Source organism: Amblyraja radiata, chromosome 4 (assembly GCF_010909765.2).
Source record: "Amblyraja radiata isolate CabotCenter1 chromosome 4, sAmbRad1.1.pri, whole genome shotgun sequence".
Taxonomy (NCBI): domain Eukaryota; kingdom Metazoa; phylum Chordata; class Chondrichthyes; order Rajiformes; family Rajidae; genus Amblyraja; species Amblyraja radiata.
The window spans coordinates 97,838,395-97,863,022 of record NC_045959.1 but is presented as its reverse complement, the minus strand read 5'-3'; the positions used below and the strand labels follow the sequence as shown (position 1 = coordinate 97,863,022).

General features: G+C 43.9%; 1 protein-coding gene across 24 annotated transcripts in view; it reads left to right on the top strand.

Annotated features, from left to right (window-relative positions):
• clasp2 (cytoplasmic linker associated protein 2) overlaps nt 1-24,628 on the top strand; it is a 348,555-nt gene that overhangs the window by 57,843 nt on the left and 266,084 nt on the right. For all 24 annotated transcript variants that reach the window (XM_033020019.1, XM_033020014.1, XM_033020023.1 and 21 more), the window contains exons 6-7: nt 14,854-14,951; nt 23,980-24,050. In XM_033020019.1, the coding sequence (XP_032875910.1) occupies nt 14,854-14,951; nt 23,980-24,050 (169 nt within the window). The remainder of the gene's footprint in view (nt 1-14,853; nt 14,952-23,979; nt 24,051-24,628) is intronic.

The window sequence follows — 24,628 nt, the reverse complement described above, 5'->3', positions numbered from 1 at the left end:
TTTACCAGAGAGTCTGAGGAGTTTAAATGTTGTCTTTAAATCTGGAATATAACATTTGTATTGTACTGGTAACTCTGAACCTGACCATTTCCCCCTCCCCCTGCTCCCACCCCTGGTGTTGGCACGTTATGGCTGGGCATGTGACATTTGTAATGAACCTGTGAAGGGTTTATTGTCACCTCTGAAATGTATGATCTTCACCAGTATTAAGGACATCACTTGCATTTTTCCCTATAAGAGATACAATCTGAGTTGGGCATTTATTGCTGTGGTTTATTCCGTAAGAAACCTGTATCTCCTTTCCTGATTTGCCAGGAAGGGCCTTCCTTTCCTTCTCAGATGACAATGATTCAAGAAGGTGACTATTCATTACTTTATCAAGAGCAATTAGTGACCAGTAAGAAATGTCAGCCCCGCTTGGTATTCTGGACAGAGATTTTTGAATGTGAAGTCATGTGTGATGTCTGTTAGAATTTTTGAGGTTGTAAAGAGCAGAACACTTGATCATTTGTGTTTGGACTTTGGGAACACTTTTGATAAGTTGCTGTCAAGAGATAGTTATAGAGAGAGTCATATAGCGTGGAAACAGGCCCTTCGTCCCATCTTGCCAAGGCCGACCAACATGCGTCATCTACACTAGTCCCACCTGCCTGCATTAGCCTACATCCTTCTAAACATATCCTATCCATGTATCTGTCTAAATGTATTTTAAACATTGTGATAGTACCTCCCATCAACTACCATTACAACTTTGGAAACTTGTTCCATTTCCCCCTCACCTTAAACCTACAGTATAACCTCTGGCTCCTGATTCCTCTACTCTGGGTAAAAGACTCCGGACATTTACCCTATCTAATCCTCTCATGATCTTGGACAACTCTATAAGATCACCCGTCATACTCCTGCGCTCCAAGAAATAAAGTCCTAGCCTGCTCAACCTTTCCATGTAGCTAGGCTCTTGAGTCCTGGTAACATCTTCGTGAATCCGCTCTGCACCCTTTCCAGCTTAACAACATGTTTCATATAACAGGATGACCAAAACTGAACAAAAATACTCCAAATGTGGTCTCACCAATACGCTGACTGATGAAGCCCAATGTGCCAAAAGCTTTCTTGACCACACTGTCCATCTATGATGCCACTTTCAGGTAACTATGAACCTGCACTCCTAGATCCCTCTGCTCTGCAACACTGACACTAGTTCTGCTATTCACTGTGAAGGTCCTGCCGTAGTTTGACCCTGCAAAATGCAACACAGTGCACTTATCTGTATGAAACTCTATTAACTATTCCTCAGCCCACCTGCCCAACTGATCACGGTCATGTTGAAATTGTTGTTAACTTTCTTCACTATCTACGATGCCACCCACTTTCATGCCATCTGCAAACTTGCTAATCATGCCTTGTACACGCTCATCTCGATCGTTAATATAAACAACAAACAGCGGTGGGCCCAGCGCTGATCCTTGAGGAATCCCACAAGTCCACATAGACCTTCGGTCTGAAAAACAACGTTCCACCATCACCTACTGCTTCCTTCCATGAAGCCAGTTATCTATCCAGTCGGCTAACTCTCCCTGGGTCCCATGCGATCTAACCTTCTAGAGCAGCCGGCCAAGCAAAATTTATCAAACGGCTTTCTGACGTCTACAGCTTTGCCCGCATCAATCTTTTTAGTTACCTCCCCAAAAAACTCAATCAAATTCGTGAGACATTATCTATCACGTACAAAACCATGCTGACTCACCCGAATCGGTCCCTTGTATCCAAATGTTTATATATTCTATCCCTCAGAATACTCTCTCGTAACTTTCCTACCACAGCCATTATACTCACTGGTCTATAGTTCCCATTCTTTTCCATGCAATCTTTCTTAAATTCTTAAACTAAATTAAAGGGCCTGTCCCACTTGGCGATTTTGCCGGCGTCATATCAGTGTCATCAAAAGATATTGAACATTTCAAACTCCAGTGGCGACAAAAAAACACCGCGCGTCATACTTCATCACGCCGCATCATACGTCATCACGCTGCGTCACTGCCGCGTCATACGTCATCACGCGCGTATTTTTCGGTGACCTGATACGTTAGCCAATGATGCCGGCAGTCGCCGAAAAAATCGGCAAGTGCGACAGGTCCTTAAAACTCTTGATTCCCATGCAACTTGGAATGGATTAAGGACCGGTTCATGCACAGTAGATGGTATAAATAAATGGGACATTTTGGGTTTGGGATGCTGCAGTTGGTGGGATGTTACAGAAATTGGTACTGGGGTCCCAGTCATTCGCAGTCTAAATCAGCGACTTGGGTGAAGGTGACAAGGGCAATACAACCAAATTGGATGATGATATAAGGATGGATTGCAGTGTCGGCAATGTGAGACAGTTCATCACCAAGAGGGTAATGCATGGACTGAATTTTATGTTATTCGGCTGTGAAGGTTCATTTGTTCAGTATACTGAAGAAAGAGAATGATAGTTTATAGCTATTAAGGATTGAAAGGATTTTTTTTCATTATTCCTGTGCATTCTTAAATCAATCACAAGGGGGCAGAAGATACTCCTGGCAGATAAAAATAAGGAGAATCCAAAAATAATTTGTAAATACATTATGGGGAAGAGAATAATTAAGAGAAAATAGGTCCACTCAGAAACCAAAGTGGTCATCCATGTGTGGACACAAAATGCCAGATTAACCCAGTGGGTCAGGCAGCATCTCTGGAGAACATGGATAGGTGACTTTTCAGGTTGGGACCTTTCAGACAGACATCCCGATGTAAAACGTCACCTATCTATGTTCGCCAGAGATGCTGCCTGACCCACCAGTTACTCCAGCACTTTGTGTCCTTTTTTGTAAACCACCATCTGCAGTTCCATGTTTCTACATCTATGTGTGGAGGAGATGGGCATGGTCCACAATGAATATTTCACATCTGTTTCTACCGTAGTGAAAAACATGAAGGATAGGGAACTTGGGACAGTTAATAAAGATGCCTTGAGGATAGTCCGAACGTGGCCTCACCATCGGCTTGCGCACTGTAAAATAACATCTCAACTTCTATACTCTGTACTCTGACTGATGAAGGCCAATGTGCCAAAATCCCTCCTGACCACCCTATCTACCTGTGATGCCACTTTCAAGGAACAATGTTGGTTTAAGGTTGGTCTGAAGAAAATCCCAAAGCTTCTTATACCTACAAGTAACCAGAGAAAGATTAGGACCGCTCAAGGCTAAAGGAGGGAATTTGTGCTTGGAGTCTTGGGATGTAAACAAGGTGGCGAAATAGTACTTTGCATCTGTTTTCACCAAGGTGAAGAACATGGAGGGCATGGTGGAGAATAATAATGTGCAAGGGCAGTTTGAAATTAAAAAGGAGGTGGTGTTGGGCTGCTCAAATAGCATTAAGGTGGATAAATTGAGGCTTTGGTCAAGAGTAAGAAGGGCGCAAGGGACAGGTGTAGGAAGCTGGGATCAAATGTAGCCCTGGAAGAATTTCAGGAACTAAGAAGCAAGCTTAGAAACAAAATCTGAAGGGAAAAAAGGGGACAGGAGATAGCTCTGGCAGATAGAATTAAGGTGAAAGATTTTACATAAAGAGAAAAAAAGGGCAACCAGTGAGAGAGAGAGAGAGAGGGACCTCTGGGGAATCAAAGTGGTCAACTCTGCATGCAGCCACAGGAGATGGGCAAGGTCTTCAATAAGTATTTCTCCTCTGTTTTTACCATGGAGAAAGACAGGAGGACTGAGGAACTTGGAGCAGTCACTGGATTTGTCTTGAGAGCAGTCAGTGTTACGGTCGAGGAGGTGCTGAAGGTCCTGACGTGTATGAAGGTAGACAAATCTCGCGGGCATGAGCAGATATATTCAATGACACTGTGGGAAGCTAGAGAGGAAATTGCAGGAGCCCTGGCTGAGATTTATGAGTCATCATTAAATCCAGGCGAGGTGGCAGAAGACTGGAGGGTGGCAAATGTTGTGCCATTATTCAAGTAGGGCTGCAGGGAAAAGGCTGGGAACTACAGTGAACTTAACATCTGTTGTTGGAAAGTTACTGGAGCGCATTCTGAGGGATAGGACATACATGCATTTAGATGGCCAAGGGCTGATTAGGGATAGTCAGCATGGTTTTGTATGTGGGAGGTCATGTATCCTGAATCTGATTGTTTTTTTGAAGATGTGACAAAAGGGTTGATGAGGGCAGAGGAGTAGATGTATACATGGATTTCAGGAAGGTTCTGCATGGTAAGCTGCTCTGGAAGGTTAGATCCCATGGGATCCAATGATAGATGGCTGAATGGATAGAAAATTGGCTTTGTGGAAGGAAGCAGAGGGTGATGGTGACAGGTTGCTCCTCGGACTGAAGGTCTGTGACTAGTGGTGTGTCTCAAGGTTTGGTGCTGTTTGTCATCTATATCAATAATTTGGATGAGAACGTACATGGCATGATTAGCAAGTTTGCAGATGACACAAAATGAGTGGTATTGTAGCGAGATCTTGATCAGTTGAGCAGGTGGACTGAGCAATGATTGATGGAATTCAATGCAGAGAAATGTGAAGTGTTGCATTTTTAAAAAGCTAACCTGGGCAGGACCTATACAGTGAATGGCAGGGCTCTGGGAAGTGTTGTAGAGCAGAGGGGTCTAGGACTGCATGTACATATTTAATTGAAAGTGGTATCACATCAGTCAGAGTATTAAGTATAGAAGTTGGGAGGTCATGTTGCAGTTGTATAAGACATTGGTGAGGCCGCATTGTGTTTGTTCTGGGCACCATGTTATAGGCAAGATTTTCTCAAGCTAGAATGGGTGCAGAGAAAATTTACGAGAATGTTGCCAGGACACGAGGGCCTCAGATGTAGGGAAAGGTTGAACAGGCTAGGATTCTATACCTTGGAGCCAGGCACGTGCCGTCAGGGTAGGCAAGGTAGGCAGTGCCTACCCTAACTAAACTTATAAAATGGTAATTATTAAATATCTATATTACTAAAAGTAGCAATGTTACAAAATTTTGAGATTTTACAAATCAAGTCTGCAATTTATCCCATCAGATAAAGCATAAAAAGAAGTTTAATTTGACACCTAATTCACTTTCATATCTCAAGTATTTAAAATGTTATGGCCATTTTCATACTCGGAAATTAGCATCTTGTTCCCTATTGATTTTCTATGGACATAACAAAAAAGCTGTGATCGTGGACAGTCAAAAGCCCATAACTTTCTTAAAAATTAAGAGAACTGAATGAAATTTTCGGTTATCATAGATTGAAGCATTCTGAAACATATATAAAATAATCTTACTTGGATGACCTGAAATTAAAGCATATAATTAGTTAGTTGTAGCTAATTCCAAACTTCAATTACTAGATATAAACATCTATCCATTTCTTAATAAATGATTAACATTTTTAAATAGCCTAAGTGTCCAAATAATATTCACAAATAATTCACAATAAAACATGATTTTTAAATCTCATTTACATTAATTTATAGGCCAAATGGAAGGAATTTAGTGTTCAATTGCTGTAAATTAATGTCCATTTAAATCAGCTTTCCAGTGGGATTCTGTGAACGCGCTGGTTTAGAACGTTCACATTGCGGTAGATTTGTGCCCTCAAATGCCCAGAAAAATACTGCGGGATTTAATGAGCCCCAAATTAGCTACTCGCAACATTAAACTTTGTATAAAGGGATCTTAAGAAGCCCTTTTTGATATATATTTTTTTATTAAAGGTAATCAATTACAATGCTTCAAACAACTTTATATCAAATTAATTCAATTTGCATTAAGTAAAACACTAGTAATACTTATCTACTATTTTTTTTAGAAATAATGATAGAAAAAGAATAGAACAGTTATAAATCATTAAGAGAGTGATTAAATAATAATTTGATTATATATAAGAAAGAAAAGAGAAACGAAAAAAAAAAAAAAAAAAAAATGAAAAACCACAATATGTATTGTTAATAACACTACTACAAGTGATAGTATCAATAAAGACATATATGTTAATTCCAATATAAAAATGAATTATTCTCACCAAATCCCGCAGGGTGCACGCCGAGCTGTGTTGCCAAGAACAGCTACTTCTCTAAATACTGTATATATGGAGACCATATCTGTTCAAAAGAATTATACTTGTCCAATAGGACAAATCTAATTCTTTCCAGATGTAACGTCTCCATCATCTCTGTTGCCCACATTTTGGTTGTGGGGGATAATGTTCCCTTCCAAAATTTCAATATGATTTTTTTCCCAATTATCAAACAGTAATCAAAGAAATTTCTTTGATTTACTGTAAGTGATAGATGTAAATCCGGAATTCCAAATATTATTAGCTTTGGGTTAGGGTCCAATTTAACTTTGATGACTTCAGAAATAACTTTAAAAATTTCTGTCCAGTAATAATTCAATTTAGGACATGTAACGAAACTATGTATTAAATTTGCCTCTGCTTTCTTGCACTTATCACAAATAGCGGAGAGATTCGGAAAAATACTATTTAATTTAGTTTTCGAATAATGTAACCTATATAATACTTTAAATTGTATCAATATATGTCTGGCGTTTAATGAACACCGGTGTATTCGTTGTAGACTTTCTTCCCAGTTTTCTTTTGTTATAGCCAATCCCATTTCATTTTCCCATGCTTGACGATATATTTCCGTTATTGGATTCTCCTTATCCAAAATGATGTTATATATATAGGCTATTAATTTTTCTGTATTTGGATATAAATTAAACAGTTCGTCTAACAATCCTGCTTCTTTATTTTTATAATCTTGTGTATTGGATTTAATATAATCTCTAATTTGTAAATACCTAAACAAATGTTGTGGAGACAATCCATAAATATCTTGTAACTCCTGGAATAAAAGAAATTTTCCTTTTCTATAAAGGTGTTCTATCCTTGTAATTCCTAAATCATCCCATTGTTTAAACCCCCCATCTAATATAGCAGGTTTAAACGATGGGTTATTCATAATTGGTAATCTAAATGAGAGATTATCCAAATGTAGAGTCTTAACTATTTGTTTCCAAATACGTCTATTATTATATATTATTAGGTTGTCTTTATAATTTTTTTTTTGTACTTCCGTTGGTGCAAAAATTATCGAACCTACATTGAAAGGTAGACAGTCTTCCTTTTCTATATTTAACCATGTCGGTTCATGATCCATATTTACCCACCAGAAATTCATATTCTTAATCTGAACAGCCCAAAAATAATATAAAAAGTTTGGAAGTGCTAATCCTCCATTTATCTTAGCTTTGCATAGATGTTTTTTATTTATTCTGTGATTTTTATAATCCCAAATAAAACTATTAACAATATTATCAATTTAAAAAAAAAAAGTTTTCGGAAGAAAAAAAGGAATAGCCTGAAACAAATATAACAACTGTGGTAGAAATACCATCTTTATGGCACTTATTCTACCAATCATGGATATAGGAAGTGTTTTCCAATATAAAATATTTTTTCTAAGTTTATCTAATAGTTGAGGATAGTTGGATTTTATTAATGAGTTATGAGTTTTAGTTACGTTAATCCCTAAAGAAGCCCTTTTTAACGTAAAAATAAACAGCCTACCTTCCGTTTTCCCCTGTATGAGATCTGGCCCGTTGTCGGCGGTCGCGGGTTTAGAGGTTAATTTTTAACCTACTATAACAATTAAATAAAGCCCGTAAAACTAATAATAGCTCAAGCGACGGAATCTTCCAGCGATTTTTCGTTAATGATTAACTAGGCTGAAAAACCTCGATTTGAACAGCCTACGGAAAATCGCGTTTTAAACCCGCCCCCCTCTAAACGGCGCCAAAATCGCGCACACGGGCTGGGACAGATTTTCAGCGACCTTCAGGTACGTTTTGCAACATACCTACTAAAAGTAAGATTTTGACCGCTTTTGACTCACTGCGATGTGATTTCCGAGAGAACGCCGCCACTTACGGCCGTCATTTTTGGCCACCTCGCTCAGAGCCCCCCTCCGCCGAACTGGACTGGAGGATTTTTCCCATCGATGAAAAATCAGAAAAATCAGAAAGATATTAATGTTTTTAAAAATGTCACCATTCTCTCTGCTGCCCCCGCTGGCGGCAGGGGAGAGGGACTATAAAACCCAGAAGTGTGGTGGCTCACTCAGAGGGTGACGTCAAGATGGCGCCGAGTACAGGCGCCGTTGAATAATTCAGGAGAGCTGCTCTGTCTATGGTGAGTGTGTTTGTTGGATGTTATTTAAAACACGTTTTTGCTTCAGCACCAGCAGCCTCTACAGGAGGCTTTAAACATTTGTTTTACACACTGTATATTCAACAAGTTCTGAAGTTACTTGGCATTTTAGTATTGGGTGTGTGTGTGTGAATGAGTCTGTGTGTGTGTGTGTTTGTGAATGAGTCTGTGTGTGTCTGTTTGAGTGAGTCTGTGTGTGTGTATGTGTGTGTGTATGAGTCTGTGTGTGAATGAGTCTGTGTGTGTGTGAATGAGTCTGTGTGTGTGTGTGTGTGTGTGAATGAGTATGTGTGTGTGTGAATGAGTGTGTGTGTGCGAATGAGTCTGTGTGTGTGCATGAGAGTGTGTGTGTGTGAATGAGTCTGTGTGTGTGTGTGAGTGTGTGAATGACAAGGAGCAGAGTGGAGGGGGGGGGGGTGAAGGGAGGAGGGGTGATTGAGTGAACTGCCAGCGTACCAGGCGTAAGTGACTGCACTGCCAGCCCACGAGCCGTGAGGAAGTGATCTGCCAGCCCACCAGCCGTAAGTGACTGAACTGCTAGCCCAATAATCCATTCAGTTCACCCTCTTCCCCTTCTCTCTCACAGTCTGTCACCTGTTTTGGGCAGTTTCTCAGCTGCCAGCCTGCCAGGTCCGAGTGGCTATACTGCCAGGCCTTAGTGACTGAGCTGCCAGCCCAAGAATCTATTCGGCCCACAATGTCTATACTAGCCCTCTGGAAACCAGTACCTTCGGCCCACAACACCCATACTAGCGTCGCCCCCCCCCCCCCCCCCCACACTGGAGAGCAATATTGCATTGGGTGACCAGCCCTCCCGTGTGATGCTGGGATCCAATGGGTCCCACTTAGTCTAGTAAATAGTAAAGGCACGGGAGAATTATGCCTACCTACGAGATCGATCTCTTAGGTAGGTATAATTCTCCCTTGCTTTTCATCCGCAGTGCATGTAACACGCGAAAGTATGTGCAACACACGTGCGGTCGACGCTGCGTCAAGCCTTCAATGACAATGATCTGTAAAGGCGGCTGAAATTCTGCCTTTGCACCCTGGACTGCGTGCATGCGCATGCGCAGCGCAAGTTTCTTGGCGGGCTTGTCATTATCTTAAGAGTATCTTAAGATACAAAGAGAGAAGAATGGAGTTCGTGTACAAATAATATGGTAAGTAAATTTCTTTGAGCTACCGTATTTCCACGCACTGAAGACACTATATTTTACCCAAAAATAAGGCCCGAAAATGTACCTGCGTCTTGGAGGCCGAAGGCTACATTGTTAGCCAAGAAAGATAGACTTGGACCAAATTGCTATTATAACATGGGGAGGACACAATGAGGCCTAACACTGGGGTCGGCAACCTAAGGACCGGATCCGGCCCGTAAACCGGAACTCAAGCGAACCCAAGCGAGCCAACCTGGGAACTGCAGCCATTTGCGGGGCACGCAGCCGACCTGGGTGCTACAGCCAGACCTGGGGCAAGCGAGACAACCTGTGAACTGCACCTATTCGCGGGGCACGCAGCCGACCTGGGTGTCACAGCCAGACCCGGGGCAAGCGAACCAACTTGGCCACTACAGCCAGTCCCGGGGCACGCAGCCGACCTGGGAACTGCACCCATTCCCGGGGCAAGCGAGCCGACCTGGGAACTGCAGCCAGACCTGGGGCAAGCGAGCCGACCTTGGAACTGCAGCCACGCGCGGGGCACGCAGCCGACCTGGGAACTGCACCCATTCCCGGGGCAAGCGAGCCGACCTGGGAACTGCAGCCAGACCTGGGGCAAGCGAGCCGACCTGGGAACTGCAGCCAGACCTGGGGCAAGCGAGCCGACCTGGGAACTGCAGCCACTCGCGGGGCACGCAGCCGACCTGGGAACTGCAGCCACTCGCGGGGCATGCAGCCGACCTGGGAACTGCAGCCAGACCTGGGGCAAGCGAGCTGACCTGGGAACTTCAGCCATTCGCGGGGCATGCAGCCGACCTGGGTGTCACAGCCAGACCTGGGGCAACCGACGTGCTCAAAAGCAGTTGGTATTAGTTTTGAAATTCTCGTATCCTATTTTTGACCTGGCTTGGAGACCAGACAGTGTGGGGGCCAGCTCAAGAGCAAAGATCATAGAGCGGAGCGGGTCAGCGGGCGATGGATAACAGGACAGTAGGCGGTGGAGCTTACTCCTGTGTCAGCGCGAGTAACCTCAATTGGTCCCTTGAACTAGTATTATCATTCAATAAGATCACAACTGATTCAACGTGTGTTCCCGTTTTTCCCACCATCTCTCCACCTGCCATCACCCTCCACCTCCCACTCATTCAGTCATTCAGAATGGAGGAGATCTGGAAGCCTTGGGCAAATTAAATTGTTACTTTCTTTATTTTTATTTTATTTATTTTTTATTTTTTTGAGCGTGAGAAATTCTATGACCCGCCAGCCTTTTTTCAAAATTTAGCAACTCAAAATGGGGGTGCGTCTTCATTGCCGGGAAATATGGTATATGTTTTTAAATACTTTACTAAGAGATAAGGTTTTTGAAGACAAATTACTTTATAAAAGTCGACTGACTGCCAACCAGAGAGAACAATATGCGCATGCGTGGTTTTTAAAAGATTTTTTGAAAGCCGACTGACTGCCTATCCTGAGTAATTACTCACGGCATGTGCCTGCTTGGAGCATAGGAGGATGTGGGGTGATCTAAAAGAGGTGTACAAAATCATGAGAGGACTAGATTGGGTTGACGTATAGAGTATCTTGCCCTTGGTAGGGGAATTGAAAACCAGAGGGCATAGCTTGAAGGTGAGTTGGGAAAGATTTAATAGAAACCTGAGGGGTAACTCTTTCACACAAAGGGTGGTGGGTGTGTGGAACGAGCTGCCAGATAGTTGAGGCAGGCACTATCGCAATGTTTAAGAAACAGAATTAGACAGGTACATCGATAGGACCGGATAAGAGGGAGCCGGCGGGTGGGGCTAATGTAAATGGGACAAGTTGGTCAGTGTGGGCAAGTTGGGTTGAAAGGCCTGTTTGCACACTGTATAGCTCTATGACTATAATCACAGATTAGTGTGTGAGGTTTTGGACACATAAGAATTTTGCAATTGCTATCATCGCTTTTTAGCAATGGAAACTTTGTGAAAGCAATCAGTTCTCAAAAATTCATCAATGTTGGAATTATATTTCAATCAATTTTTAACCCCCTCCCCTGTGAAAACAATGACAGCATATTTCATTTTGCCTTGGAGTAAATTATTATCATGCAATTTTGTAGTTCTTTTCACATTCTCAGACTTCTTCGTGGACAGTTCATTTTTTTGGAAGTATGTTCATATGGTTTGTAAATTAGTGTAGTAGTGCATTTGTGTGTAGCTACTCTCCACAACTAACAAATGAGGCAAATTGTTAGTTACTCCCCACAAATGAGACAAATTGGTAGTTTATCTCCTGGCAGTGCTCATTAAGAGGTGAATGTTGGCATGGATTTATTCTTGTTTGAAATAGCAGTGAGGATCCTTGAAATAGCAGTGAGTGGCTACTATAGACAGCCAAGATTATTCTTGCACGAAAGGTAGCATTCCCTACAATGTCATGCTCCATGCTATTGCAGTGCCATGTAATATAAATTCATGTCATAGGAGCAGAATTAGGCCATTTGACCCATCGAGCCTGTTCTGCCATTCAATCATGGCTGATCTATCTATCCCTCTCAACCCCATTCTCCCTCCTTCTCCCCATAACCTTTGAAATCTATACTAATCAAGATCCTGTCAATCTCTGCTTTAAAAATACCCAAAGACTCGGCCTCCACAAATGGCAATGAATTTCACCGATTCACCACCCTATGACTAAAGAAATGTCTCTTCGTCATAATTCTAAAGTTTGTCCTTGCATTATGAGGCTGTGCCCTCTAGTCCTGGACTCTCCCACTAGTGGAAACATCCTCTCCACATCCACTCTATCCAGTCCTTTCACTATTCGGTAAGTTTCAATACGGGGTCCCCTCATCCTTCTAAACTCCAGCGAGTACAGGCTTGGTTTGGGAACAGCTCCATCCAAGACCGCAAGAAATTGAACTGAATTGTGGACGCAACCCAGACCATCACACAAACCAACCTCCCTTCCATTGACTCCATTTACACTTCATGCTGCCTGGGCAAGGCCACCAGCATAATAAAGGACGAGTCTCATCCCGGTCAATCTCTCTTCTCTCCTCTCCCATCAGGCAAGAGGTGTAGAAGTGTGAAAACCGCACAACTCCAGATTCAAGGACAGTTTCTTCCCAGCTAATATCAGGCAACTGAACTATCCAATCAACAGCTAGAGAGCAATCCTGAGCTACTATCTACCTGATTGAAGACCCTCGGACTATCTTTAATCTGACTTTACCGGTCTTTATCTCGCACTAAACGTTATTCACGTTATTCAGTTTATCATGTATCTGTACACTCTGGATGATTGCAGTCATGTATTGCCTTTCTGCTGACTGTTTAGCATGCAACAAAAGCTTTACACTGTAAGTAAACATGACAAATAAACTCAACTCAAACTCAGATAAGAGGCCAAAAACTGCTCACAATACTCCAAATGCGGTTTGACCAGTGCCTTATAAAGCCTCAGCATTACGTCTCTGCTTTTATATTATAGTCCTCTCAAAATGAATGCTTACGTTGCATTTGTGTTCCTTACTACTGATTCAACTCACTTAAACTTTTGGGAATCTTTCACTAGCAATCCCAAGTCCCTTTGCACCTCCGGTTTTTGAATTCTCTCCCCATTTAGTAAATAGTCTATGCCTTTATTCCTGCTACCAACGTGCATGATTTCACATTTTGCTACACAATGTTCCATCTGTCATTTCTCGGCCCACTCTTCGAACATGTGCAATTCTTTCTGCGGACTCCTTCCTCCCTCTATACTACCTGCCCCTCCATTTATCTTTGTATTATCCGCAAACTTGGCCACAAAACCATCAATTCCATCACCCAAATCATTAATACACAATGTGAAAAGTAAAGGATCCAACACCGACCCCAGCCATAAGTCAATGGCAGCCAACCAGAAAAAGCCCCCTTTATTCTCACTCTTTGCAATCTGCCATTCAGTCAATCTACTATCCAGGCTACTATCTTCCCTCTAATATCATGGGCTCTCTGCAGCACCTCGCCAAGACTGCGTAGACAGCAAAGACATGATCTCTTTCAAATAGCTGGACTTAGGTAGCAAGAACACGGGAAAACACAACATTCAAGATTGTAGGTAGGAACTGGGGATGCTGGTTTAAAGCGAAGATAGATACAAAAAACTGGAGTAACTCAGCAGGTCATAGATACATAGACAATAGGTGCAGGAGTAGGCCATTCGGCCCTTCGAGCCAGCACCACCATTCAATGTGATCATAGCTGATCATCCACAATCCGTACCTTGTATCTGCCTTCTCCCCATAGCCCTTGTTTCCACTAGCCCTAAGAGCTCTATCTAACTCTCTCTTGAAAGTATCCAGTGAATCGGCCTCCACTGCCTTCTGAGGCAGAGAATTCTGCAAATTCACAACTCTGTGTGAAAAAGTGTTTCCTCATCTCAGTTCTAAATGGTCTACCCCTTATTCTTAAACTGTGGCCCCTGGTTCTTGACTCCCCCAACGTCGGGAACATGTTTCCGGCATCTAGCGTGTCCAATCCCTTAATAATTTTACATGTTTCTATAAGATCCCCTGCCATCCTTCTAAATTCCAGTGAATACAAGTCCAGTCGCTCCATTCTTTCATCACATGACAGTCCTGCCATCCCGGGAATTAACCTCATGAACCTACTCTGCAATCCCTCAATAGCAAGAATATCCTTCCTCAAATTAGGAGATCAAAACAGCACACAATACTCCAGGTGTGGTCTCACCAGGGCCCTGTACAACTGCAGAAGGATCTCTTTGCTCCTGTGCTCCTCTCCTTATGAAGGCCAACATGCCATTAGCTTTCTTTACTGCCTGTTGTACCTGCATGCTTACTTTCGGTGACTGATGTACAAGGAGACCCAGGTCTCATTGCACTTCCCCTTTACCTAACCTGACACCATTCAGATAATAATCTGCCTTCCTGTTCTTGCCACCAAAGTGGATAACCTCACATTTATCCACATTATACTGCATCTGCCATGCACCTACCCACTCACCCAACCTGTCCAAATCACCCTGCATCCTCATAGCATCCTCTTCACCATTCACACTTCCCCACAGCGTTGTGTCATCTGAAAATTTGCTCATGTTACTTTTAATTCCTTCATTTAAATCATTAATGTATTTTGTAAATAGCTACGGTCCCAGCACCGAGACGGCATGACCACCTTAAAGTTACACTTCAAGCCACATGCCATCATGACTTTGAAATATATTACTGTTCCTTCAGTTGCTGGGTCAAAATGCTGCAATAAGCTCCCTAAAACCATTGTGGATACATCCAGAGGTCAAGAACTGCACGGATCAAGAAGTCGGCTCACCACCACATTCTCAGCGGTGGCGGCATACTCAAAATGTATCTGCATGAACTTTGTTTTATTGGATTTCAATTTATCTAAATTATTTTTCTAACCCTTACCCTCCTTCATCCACACTGATTGGAAAATTGAAACTAGTTTTTGCATCACCTCCCCAGGTCAGGGATGCAGCCATGAATACTATGGTGGAGATTTATCGCCACGTTGGGGAGAAGGTCCGAGCTGACCTTAGCAGAAAAGGAGTTCCACAAGCACGGTAAGTTACTTTTTTTCAGTAACTTGGTTATTTCAGTCATTTAATAAATTGCATGTTCAGCAGCTTTACAGAATTATAGTGTAAGTAAGTAAGTAAGCTTATTGGTCAAGTATTCACATACAAGGAATTTGCCTTGGTGCTCCACCCACAAGTAACAACATGACATACAGTGACAGTTACAAATGACTCAGTAAACACTAAACATTAATAATAATAAAACATTAATGAAAAACAAAATACCTGATCAAAGGGAGGCTACAGATTTTTGGCTGTTGAGTAGAGCAACTACCCATGGATAAAAACTGTTTTTATGTCTGGCTGTGGCAGCTTTGACAATCTGGAGTAGCCTTCCAGAGGGAAGTGATTCAAAGAGTTTGGCTAGGGTGAGAGGGGTCAGAGATGATCTTGCCCGCTTGCATCTGGCCCTTGCAGTGTACAGTTCATCAATGGAGGTAAGGTTGCAGCCAATAACCTTCTCTGCTGATCCGACGATTCGCTGCAGCCTCCGGGTGTCGTGCTTGGTGGCTGAGCCAAACCAGACCATGATGGAGAAGGTGAGGACAGACTCTACGATGGTCGTGAAGAATTGGACCATCATTGTCTGTGGCAGATTGTGCTTCCTCAGCTGCCGTAGGAAGTACATCCTCTCTTATGTCTTTTTGACTGTGGAGTCGATGGTAGCCCCCCCCACTTAATGTCCTTGGAGATGATGGTTCCCAGGAACTTAAAAGACTCCACAGATGTGACTGTGGTGTTGTTGATGGTGGGGTGAGGGGAGGGGGAGCTGTCCTAAAGTCTACAATCAATTCCACTGTCTTAAGAGCATTAAGCTCTAGGTTGTTGCGATGGCACCAGGACGCCAGCTGTGACACTTCCTGTTTGTAGGCAGTTTCCTCCCCATCCTGGATCAGTCCAATCAGGGTTGTGTTGTCCACAAATTTGAGAAGCTTGACAGAGGTGTCTGTGGAGGTGCAGTTGTTGGTGTAGAGAGAGTAGAGGAGAGGGGAGAGTACGCGGTCTTGTGGTGCTCCTATGCTGGACCGGCCCGGAACTTTAAGCCGCGGGTGTGGCTTGGACTTACCATCGCGGAGCCTGGGATCTTTTGCCGAGGAACGCCAGTTTTGAGCTCCGACCGCGGGGCCTGTGGACTTTAACACTGTGAAGCAGCGGTCTCCGGTAAGAAGCGGCCGACTCGGGAGCTCCATGCCGCGAAGTGTTCCGATCCGTTCCGACGCTGGAGTTTCCATCATCCCGAGAGGGCTTGAACAGCGGACCGTCGGCAACGACCCCGACCACGGGTGAACAAAGGAGGAAGATGACTGAACGTTATTGCCTTCCATCACAGTGAGGAATGTAGATTCCACTGTGGTGGATGTTTATGTTAAAATGTATTTTCTGTGCTGTGTATATTTTTGCTTTTTACATAGTATGGGTATTTGGTAACTTAAAATTCACTGTACCTTAATTGGTACATGTGACAATTAAATTGAACCTTGAATCTTGGACAGAGAACGGGGAGGGGGAGTTAAAGTGTTTAGCCACTGATAGATCACATAGGCCTAGCGGACTGAGCGGAGGTGTTCAACGAAATGATTGCCGAGCCTGAGCCTTTAGGAGTCCACACCTTGAACAGCAGATACAGTATTCAACGAACCAATCGCCGAGCTGCGCAAATATTCACTACTATGATTGATGAAGGCAAATGTGCCGACTGCCTTCTTGACCACCCTATCTACTTGTGATGCCACTTGCAAGGAACTACAGTTCCACCACCAATTTTCCAGCAACTGGTGGTCCGGCCTCTCTTTTAATCTGGACAAAATTACCAGAGCAAACTCAAAATCTCCCCCCTCACCCCCTCCCTCTCACCCCCCCCCCCCCCCCCCCCCCTTCCTCAGAGGTCCCCCTGAAAATGTGCCATGGCTGGGTGAGGCAACTGATCCCGACCTCATCTGGACTTTTTTGCCGATTGGCAGGTTGATTTTGTCCCCTGCGGCTAGGGCTCGGGAATTCCAGCCCGCCTGGATCCGGCTAATCTATTCCCATTGCCGCCTTATGCAGCCAATTGACAGGTCGAATTTGCCCCTTGCAGCCGGGGCTTTGGAACTGCAGCACGGCTGGTGCAGGCAAATCCGTTCCTATAGTCGACCTCCGTGCCTGACTTTGCCGACCTCTCCCAGTATCTCAGCTCCCCAAGGCCGGGACCTCCGTTGGTCCAGCAAAATGGATAACGCAAGAAGGTTGTGGAACCAAGTGCCGGAAAATTGGTGGTGAACCTATATGCACCTGCACTCCTTGAACCCTCTGTTCTTCAACACTCCACAGAATCCACCCTTCACTGTGTAGGTCCTGCCCTCGTTTTACATCCAAACAAGGAACACCTTTTCTGTATTAAACTCCATTAACCATTCCTCAGCCCACCTGCCCAACCGATCAAGAACCTGCTGCAGTTTTTGACAATCATCTTTGCTATCTACGTAACTACTGTAACTCACTGTAGTGAAAATTGCAAACTTGCTAAACATGCCTTGTACGTTCTCATCAAAATCATTGATATAGATGGCAAACAGCAATGGGCCAAGCACCAAACCCAGAGACGCACCACTAGTCACGGGCCTCCAATCCAAAAAATAACTTTCCATCCTTATCCTCTGCTTCCTTTTCCATAACAAAGATGAGAATAGAGTGTCTGTGTGGAAGTCTGATTTTGGTCCCGTAACATGGTGCCCAGAACCGGACACAATACTCTAAATGCGGCCTCACCAACGTCTAATACAACTGCAACATGACCTCCCAACCTCTGCACTCAATACTCTGTGCCAAACACCTTTTTGACCACCCTATCTACCTGCGACTCCACCTTCAAGGAACCATGCACCTGCACTCCCATATCCCTCTGCTCTACAACACTCCCCAGCGCCCTACCATTCACGTACCATGCACGCCACGTTTAATCCCCTTCCTCGTCATCACCCACCTTCGCTCTTCCTGTATCCTCGGTGTGACAACCTCGCTCTAGGTCCTGTCCAGGAAGCTCTCGTTTTTTCCGGATTGTCCTGAGGTCGTCCAGCTGCTGCTCTACTTCCCTAATGCGGAGTTGCACCCGGACACAGTTCCCACAGGTGTTGTGGTTAGAGACACCAGCAGTGTCCCTGACATCCCACATCCTGCAAGAGACACACTGCAACAACTTGCCTGCTATTACTACTGTAGCCAATTTACTAATTAAATAACAAGACACTCTCACCGGTTTGATTGAAACAATGTACCTGTCCAAGGTCATTTCAATGTCATTATTGTATCCACCTCTACCAGTTTGTCTGGTAGCTCAGTCCATGCATGCATCACCCTCTATAATAAAAAAATTGTCATTGGGTCCTTTTTTAATATTTCTCCCTAATCTTAAAACTATGCCTGCTAGTTTTGAACCCCATATCCTGGGGGGAAATCTGCAGCTCTTTGCCTTATTTGTGCCTCTTGTGATTTATAAACATCTTTAAGGTCACCCCTCAACCTTCTATCTTCCAGAGGGAAAAGCCCTCGCTGATTCAGATTCTCTTTGTGGCTCAAACCCACCAGATCTGATAACAACCTCATAAATCTTTTTTACCCTTTCCAGTTGAATGACGTCCTTCCAAAAACAGGACGACCAGAACTGTAAATAATAATACTCCAAATATTCAGCTGCCTACACCTGAAATATGCCTCTTTTTCTTGACCAGAGCCTCAATATCTCTTTAATCCTGCCAGGCTTGCCCTTAAGTTTAACAGGAACTTGTTCAACTTGGCCTTGAACTCTTGTGATAGTCAAGGGGAGGGGGGAAAGATTTAATAGGAACCCGGGCAAATAGGGTTTAATAGGGCAAAATGGGTGATAGAAACATAGAAAATAGGTGCAGGAGTAGGACATTCGGCCCTTTGAGCCAGCACAGCCATTCAATATGATCATGGCTGATCATCCAAATTCAGTACCCTGTTCTTGCTTTTCCCCCCATATCCCTTGATTCCTTTAGCCCTAAGAGCTAAATCTAACTCTCTCTCTCTCTCTCTCTCTCTCTCTCTCTTGGAACGAGCTGCCAGAGGTGGTAGTTGAGACGGATAATATCATAACATTTAAAAAAGATTTGAACAGGTACATGCATATGACAGGTTTAAAGGGATAAGGGCCAAACATAGGCTGGTGGGACTAGTGTAGATGGGACATGTTGGTCGGCGTGGGCTGAACTGAAACTGAAGAGAAAGGAATGTAGATGGAGGGAGAAGGGGAGGGGAGAAATAGGTGCATCCATGTGGGGCATAGGGGAGGGGGTGTATGGAAAAAAGAGAATCTATGGCTCTCACTGATTACTGATGGTTGGTCCAGTGAGACTATATATCTGGACCTAAGAAATAAAAATAGGATGATCACTTTGTTGGGAGTGGCCTATAGGCTTCCAAATAGTCAACGGGAATTAGAAGAGTAAAGATGCCAGGAGATTGCAGGATGTTCAAGAAGGAACTGCAGATGCTGGAAAATCGAAGGTAGACAAATCCCCCATCCCCGACCTCTACCTCCGCTACATCGACGATTGCATTGGTGCTACCTCCTACACCCACACATAACTCACTAACTTCATCAACTTCGCCACTAACTTCCATCCGGCACTCAAATACATCTGGACCATTTCCGACATTTCCCTACCATTTCTTGACCTCACTATCTCCATTGCAGGTGATAGACTTTTGACCGACATCCACTATAAACCCACCGACTCCCATGGCTATCTAGACTACACTTCTTCCCACCCTGCTTCCTGTAAGGACTCCATCCCCTACTCCCAATTCCTCCGTCTACGCCGTATCTGCATCCAGGATGAGGTGTTACACACCAGGGCATCGGAAATGTCCTAATTCTTCAGGGAACGGGGGTTCCCCTCCCCTACCATAGATGAGGCTCTCACCAGGGTCTCTTCAATACCCCGCAAAATTGCTCTCTCTCCCCATCCCCCCTACTCGTAACAAGGGCAGAGTCCCCCTAGTCCTCACCTTTCACCCCACCAGCCGTCACATACAACAAATAGTCCTCCGTCATTTTCGCCACCTCCAACGTGACCCCACCACTCGCCACATCTTCCCATCTCCCCCCGTCTCCTTTCCGCAAAGACCGCTCCCTCCGTAACTCCCTGGTCAATTCTTCCCTTCCCACCCGCACTACCCCCTCCCCGGGCACTTTCCCTTGTAACCACAAGAGATGATACACTTGTTGCTTTACCTCCCCCCTCGACTCCATTCAAGGACCCAAGCAGTCATTCCAGGTGCGACAGAGGTTCACCTGCATCTCCTCCAACCTCATCTATTGCACCCGCTGCTCTAGATGTCAGCTGATCTACATCGGTTAGACCAAGCGTAGGCTTGGCGATCGTTTCGCCGAACACCTCTGCTTGGTCCGCATTAACCAACCTGATCTCCCTGTGGCTCAGCACTTCAACTCCCCCTCCCATTCTGAATCCGACCTTTCTGTCCTGGGCCTCCTCCATTGCCAGAGTGAGCAACACCGGAAACTGGAGGAGCAGCACCTCATATTCCGCTTGGGCAATCTGCATCCCAGTGGCCTGAACATTGACTTCTCCAATTTCCGGTAGCCCTTGCTGTCTCTCCCTCAGCCCTCGGGCTCCTCCTCTTCCTTTCTTCTTCCCGCCCCCCCACCCTGCATCAGTCTGAAGAAGGGGTTTGGCCCGAAAAGTTGCCTTTTTCCTTTGCTTCATAGACGCTGCCGCACCAGGAGATTGCAGGAAGTTGGGAGACTAATAAGGTTGTCGTAGTAGGGGATTTTAACTTTCCCACTGTAGAGTGGTACTGTCATAGCGCAAAGGGTTTAGACAGGGCAGCGAATAGGGTTGTCCTAGGAGGGGATTTTAAATTTCCCACCATAGACTGGTACAGGTTTAGGCAGCTGGGATCAGGTGTATTCCTAGAGGAGTTTCGGGAACTGAGAAGCACGTTTAGAGAGGAATCAGGAGGGCAAAAAGGGGGCATGAGATTGCTCTGGCAGATAGCATTAAGGATATTCCAAAGCGATTTTATAAAGGGGTGGAGGTGAGAAGTGACTAGTGGTGGAATCCCGTTGGAGGTGGTGAAAATGTCAGAGGATTATGTGCTGTATGCGATGGCTAATGGGGTGAAAGGTGAAGTCGAGGGGGATCTTTCGCTGTTGTAACTGGGGGAGGGGGAGCAGCGGGGTACCGAGGAGACATGGGTGATGGCCTCAAGTTTGATAGAAGAGGGGAAGCCCTGTTCTCTAAAGAATGAGGACATCTCGGATGACCTGGTATGGAACATTTCATCTTGGATGCCGATGCAGTGGAGACAGAAGAATTGGTAGTAAAGGATTGAGTCTTTGCAGGAGGCAGAGTGGGAAGGAATGTAATCTCCACCCCTTTCTGTAGAGACCATTCCCTCTGCAACTCATCCATTCCCACCTAAACCACGCCCTCTCCAGGTTCTTTCCCCTGCAACCGCAGGAGATGCAACACCTGGCTTTAATCCTCCTCGCTCGACTCCATCCAAGGACCCCGTCAGTTCTTTTAGGTGAGGCAAAGTTTCACTTGCACCTCCTCCAACCTCATCTACTGCATCCGTTGTTCTTGCTGTGGACTACAATATATCGGCGAGACCAGGCGTAGACTGGGCGATCGTTACGCTGAACACATACTCCCAGTCTGCCTTGGCCTACACAATCTTCCATTTGCCAAACATTTTAATTCCCCTTCCCATTCCCATACTGACCTTTCTGTCCTGGGCCTCCTTCACTGTCAGAGTGAGGCCACACGCAAATTGGAGAAACATCACCTCATATTTCGCTCAGGCAGCTTACAACCCAGCGGTATGAATATTGATTTTTTTACTTTCAAGTAACCCTTGCATTCCCTCTATCTTTCCGTCCATTACCCACCCTAGTCGCCTGCTAGTTTCACTGTTTGTGTCCCTTTGTTATCACCTCTTCCACAGCCAACAATTACTAGTGTGGGCTTCACTTTTCCTTGGTCATTGGTGCTGGCTCTGGTTTGTTTTGCACCTTTTTATACCTCTAGTTTCCCTCTCTCCTGACTCTCAGTCTGAAGAAGGGTCTTGACCCGAAACGTCACGTACTCCTATTCTCCAGTGATGCTACCTGACCCGCTGAGTTACTCCAGTGTAAACCAGCATTTGCAGTTCCTTCCATAGATGTTGGGGTGTTATGCTACAGCTGTACAAGGTGCCGGCAAGGCCATAGTTGGATTATTGTGTTCAGTTCAGGTAATCCTGCTGTAGGACAAATGTGGTTAAACTGGAAAGAGTGCCGAGAAGATTTACGAAGATGGTGCCAGGACTTGAGGGCCTGAGCTATAGGGAGAGGGTGGGCTGGCTCGGACTGTATTCCTTGGAGTGTAGAAGGATAGGAGTAGAGGAATGAAGAACCAGAGGACATAGGTTTAAAGTGAGAGGGGAAAGATAAAATAGGAATCTGAAGGGCAACAATTTCACACCAAGGGTGGTGGGCATATGGAAAGAACTCTAAAATAGGTAGTTGAGGCAGAAACCATAACAGCATGTAAAATACATTTGGACAGGTACATGGATAGGAAAGGTTGTGAGGAATATGGGCCAAACGCGGGCAGGTGGGACGAGTGTTGATGGGGAATCTTGGTTGGTATGGGCAAAGCCAAGGGGCCTGTTTCCGTAAAGTATGATTCCATGATTCTGTCCATATGTTTGTCTAAATGTTTAATTGTATCCACTATTATTGCTTCCTCTGACAGCTGATTGCAGATATGGCAAATGAAAAAGTTGCCCCTGACATCCCACTTAAATCTCTTCCCACTCACCTTGAGCCCATACCCTCTAGTTTGAGATTCATCTATTATATTAAAAGACTGAGAATGTTCTGAGACATCCTTCACCCGGGGAGACAACACACCACTCTTGAGTCCCATTTGCAGGCACAAATTCACCGGTCTGCTCCCCTTCGTTATCGGGGACTGTTTATAAAATGTTTACATATGCTCTTTTAAAATTTAAGTTTATTCAGTTTCTTTTAAAAATTTGACAACATTTGGCTTTATTGATCCTCTTTACATAAAATGTCCTATTTCCCTTTTTTTGGTTAAAATTTTGATGTGAGTGTTTTAGGTGAAATTTGCTGATTTGCAACGCTTGGTGGCAGTTCACTGCAGAAAATGTGGCTAATTTCCATTTCACCAGATTTGCACACACGTCCTTTTTCTATTTTACCTTTCCATTGGATTGGTGTTAAGCTCACTTATCTGCTGTCTTATGATCTAAATTTCAATCAGTTCAGTTTTTATTGTTTACGGTGGGAAATGATGTAATGTCTGACTTGCGGATTACCATATTGTTTTAGATATAAAATATGTGTAAAAGTAAGCAAATATTTGTCAACAAACACAATAGTAATGTAAGTCATGCATCACATTTTGTATTTCTACAACTTGATGCAATTCGTTGTAAGTTCAGTAAAGAATTATTGGAAAACAATAAAAAAATTATTGGGAGGCACGGTGGAGCCATGGGAGAGCTACTGCCTTACAGCACCAGGGACCCGGGTTTGATCCTGACTATGGGTGCTCGTCTGTACAAAGTTTGTACATTCTCACCGTAACCTGCGTGGTTTTTCTCCAAGATCTTCGGTTTCCTCCCACACTCCAAAGATGTAAAGGTTTGTAGGTTAATTGGCTTGGTGTAAATGTAAATTGTCCCGGTGTGTGTAGAGTAGTGTTAATGTGCAGGGGATCGCTGGTGGGCACAGTCTCGGTGGGCTGAAGGGCCTATTTCAGAGCTGGATCTCTAAACTAAATATCACTGTTCCAGTGCTGTTAATATATTGAATTGAATGAATCATCATTTAGTTATGTTGTTGGTAGTATACAATACTGGCATGGCCTATTCACTCTTACATTGTAGCTGATTTCTTTACTGTGTGAGAGTGTTGGTTCTATTTAAACATTAGAAGTTATTGTGTACTGTGCACTAATGTGATTTAAATTTTCAGTTTACAGATACTGTTTGGAAAATTTGATGATGTGCTGAAATCTGGAAACATGGTATTGAGTTTCGGCCATGGTAAATATATAGTAAATGCGTGTATTAATTTTGAAATGTTCTAAATGCTTATCAATATTAGTTAACTTTTAAGTGCATTGTATACTTTCATATTAAGCTTTACAGGCTAAAATGAATGAGTCAAATCATGGTTGTTGAGTTTCAACGTAGACAGATATGATGCTAGCTACTTGCGTCCTCAAATGTACTTTTGTTAACAATTTGAAACAGTAGAAATTTCAAAAAGCTTGTGGGATCACATACATTATTTAAAATGCCACAGCAGGCACAGAAAATGATCAAACAGGCTGTTGAAATGCTGGCATTGACAGCTCCATTAGATGTAATGAACTGCTGTACTAAACCTTAGTTAGACTTCATCCCAAGAGCTAAAACCTTTTGGTGTAAACAACTGAGAAAAGACATTGTTTTGGGAAACAGTGCAACCTCCATCTATAGGAATGCACTCAGTTAAATTATAAATACATTTCAAAAAGTAGGATTTTATTTTCGCTGCGTCAGATGGAAAGGAATAATTTGATTGAAGTTTTCAAGATATTGAATGGAATTGTAAGATTCTCACCTGCCATGCTATTTCT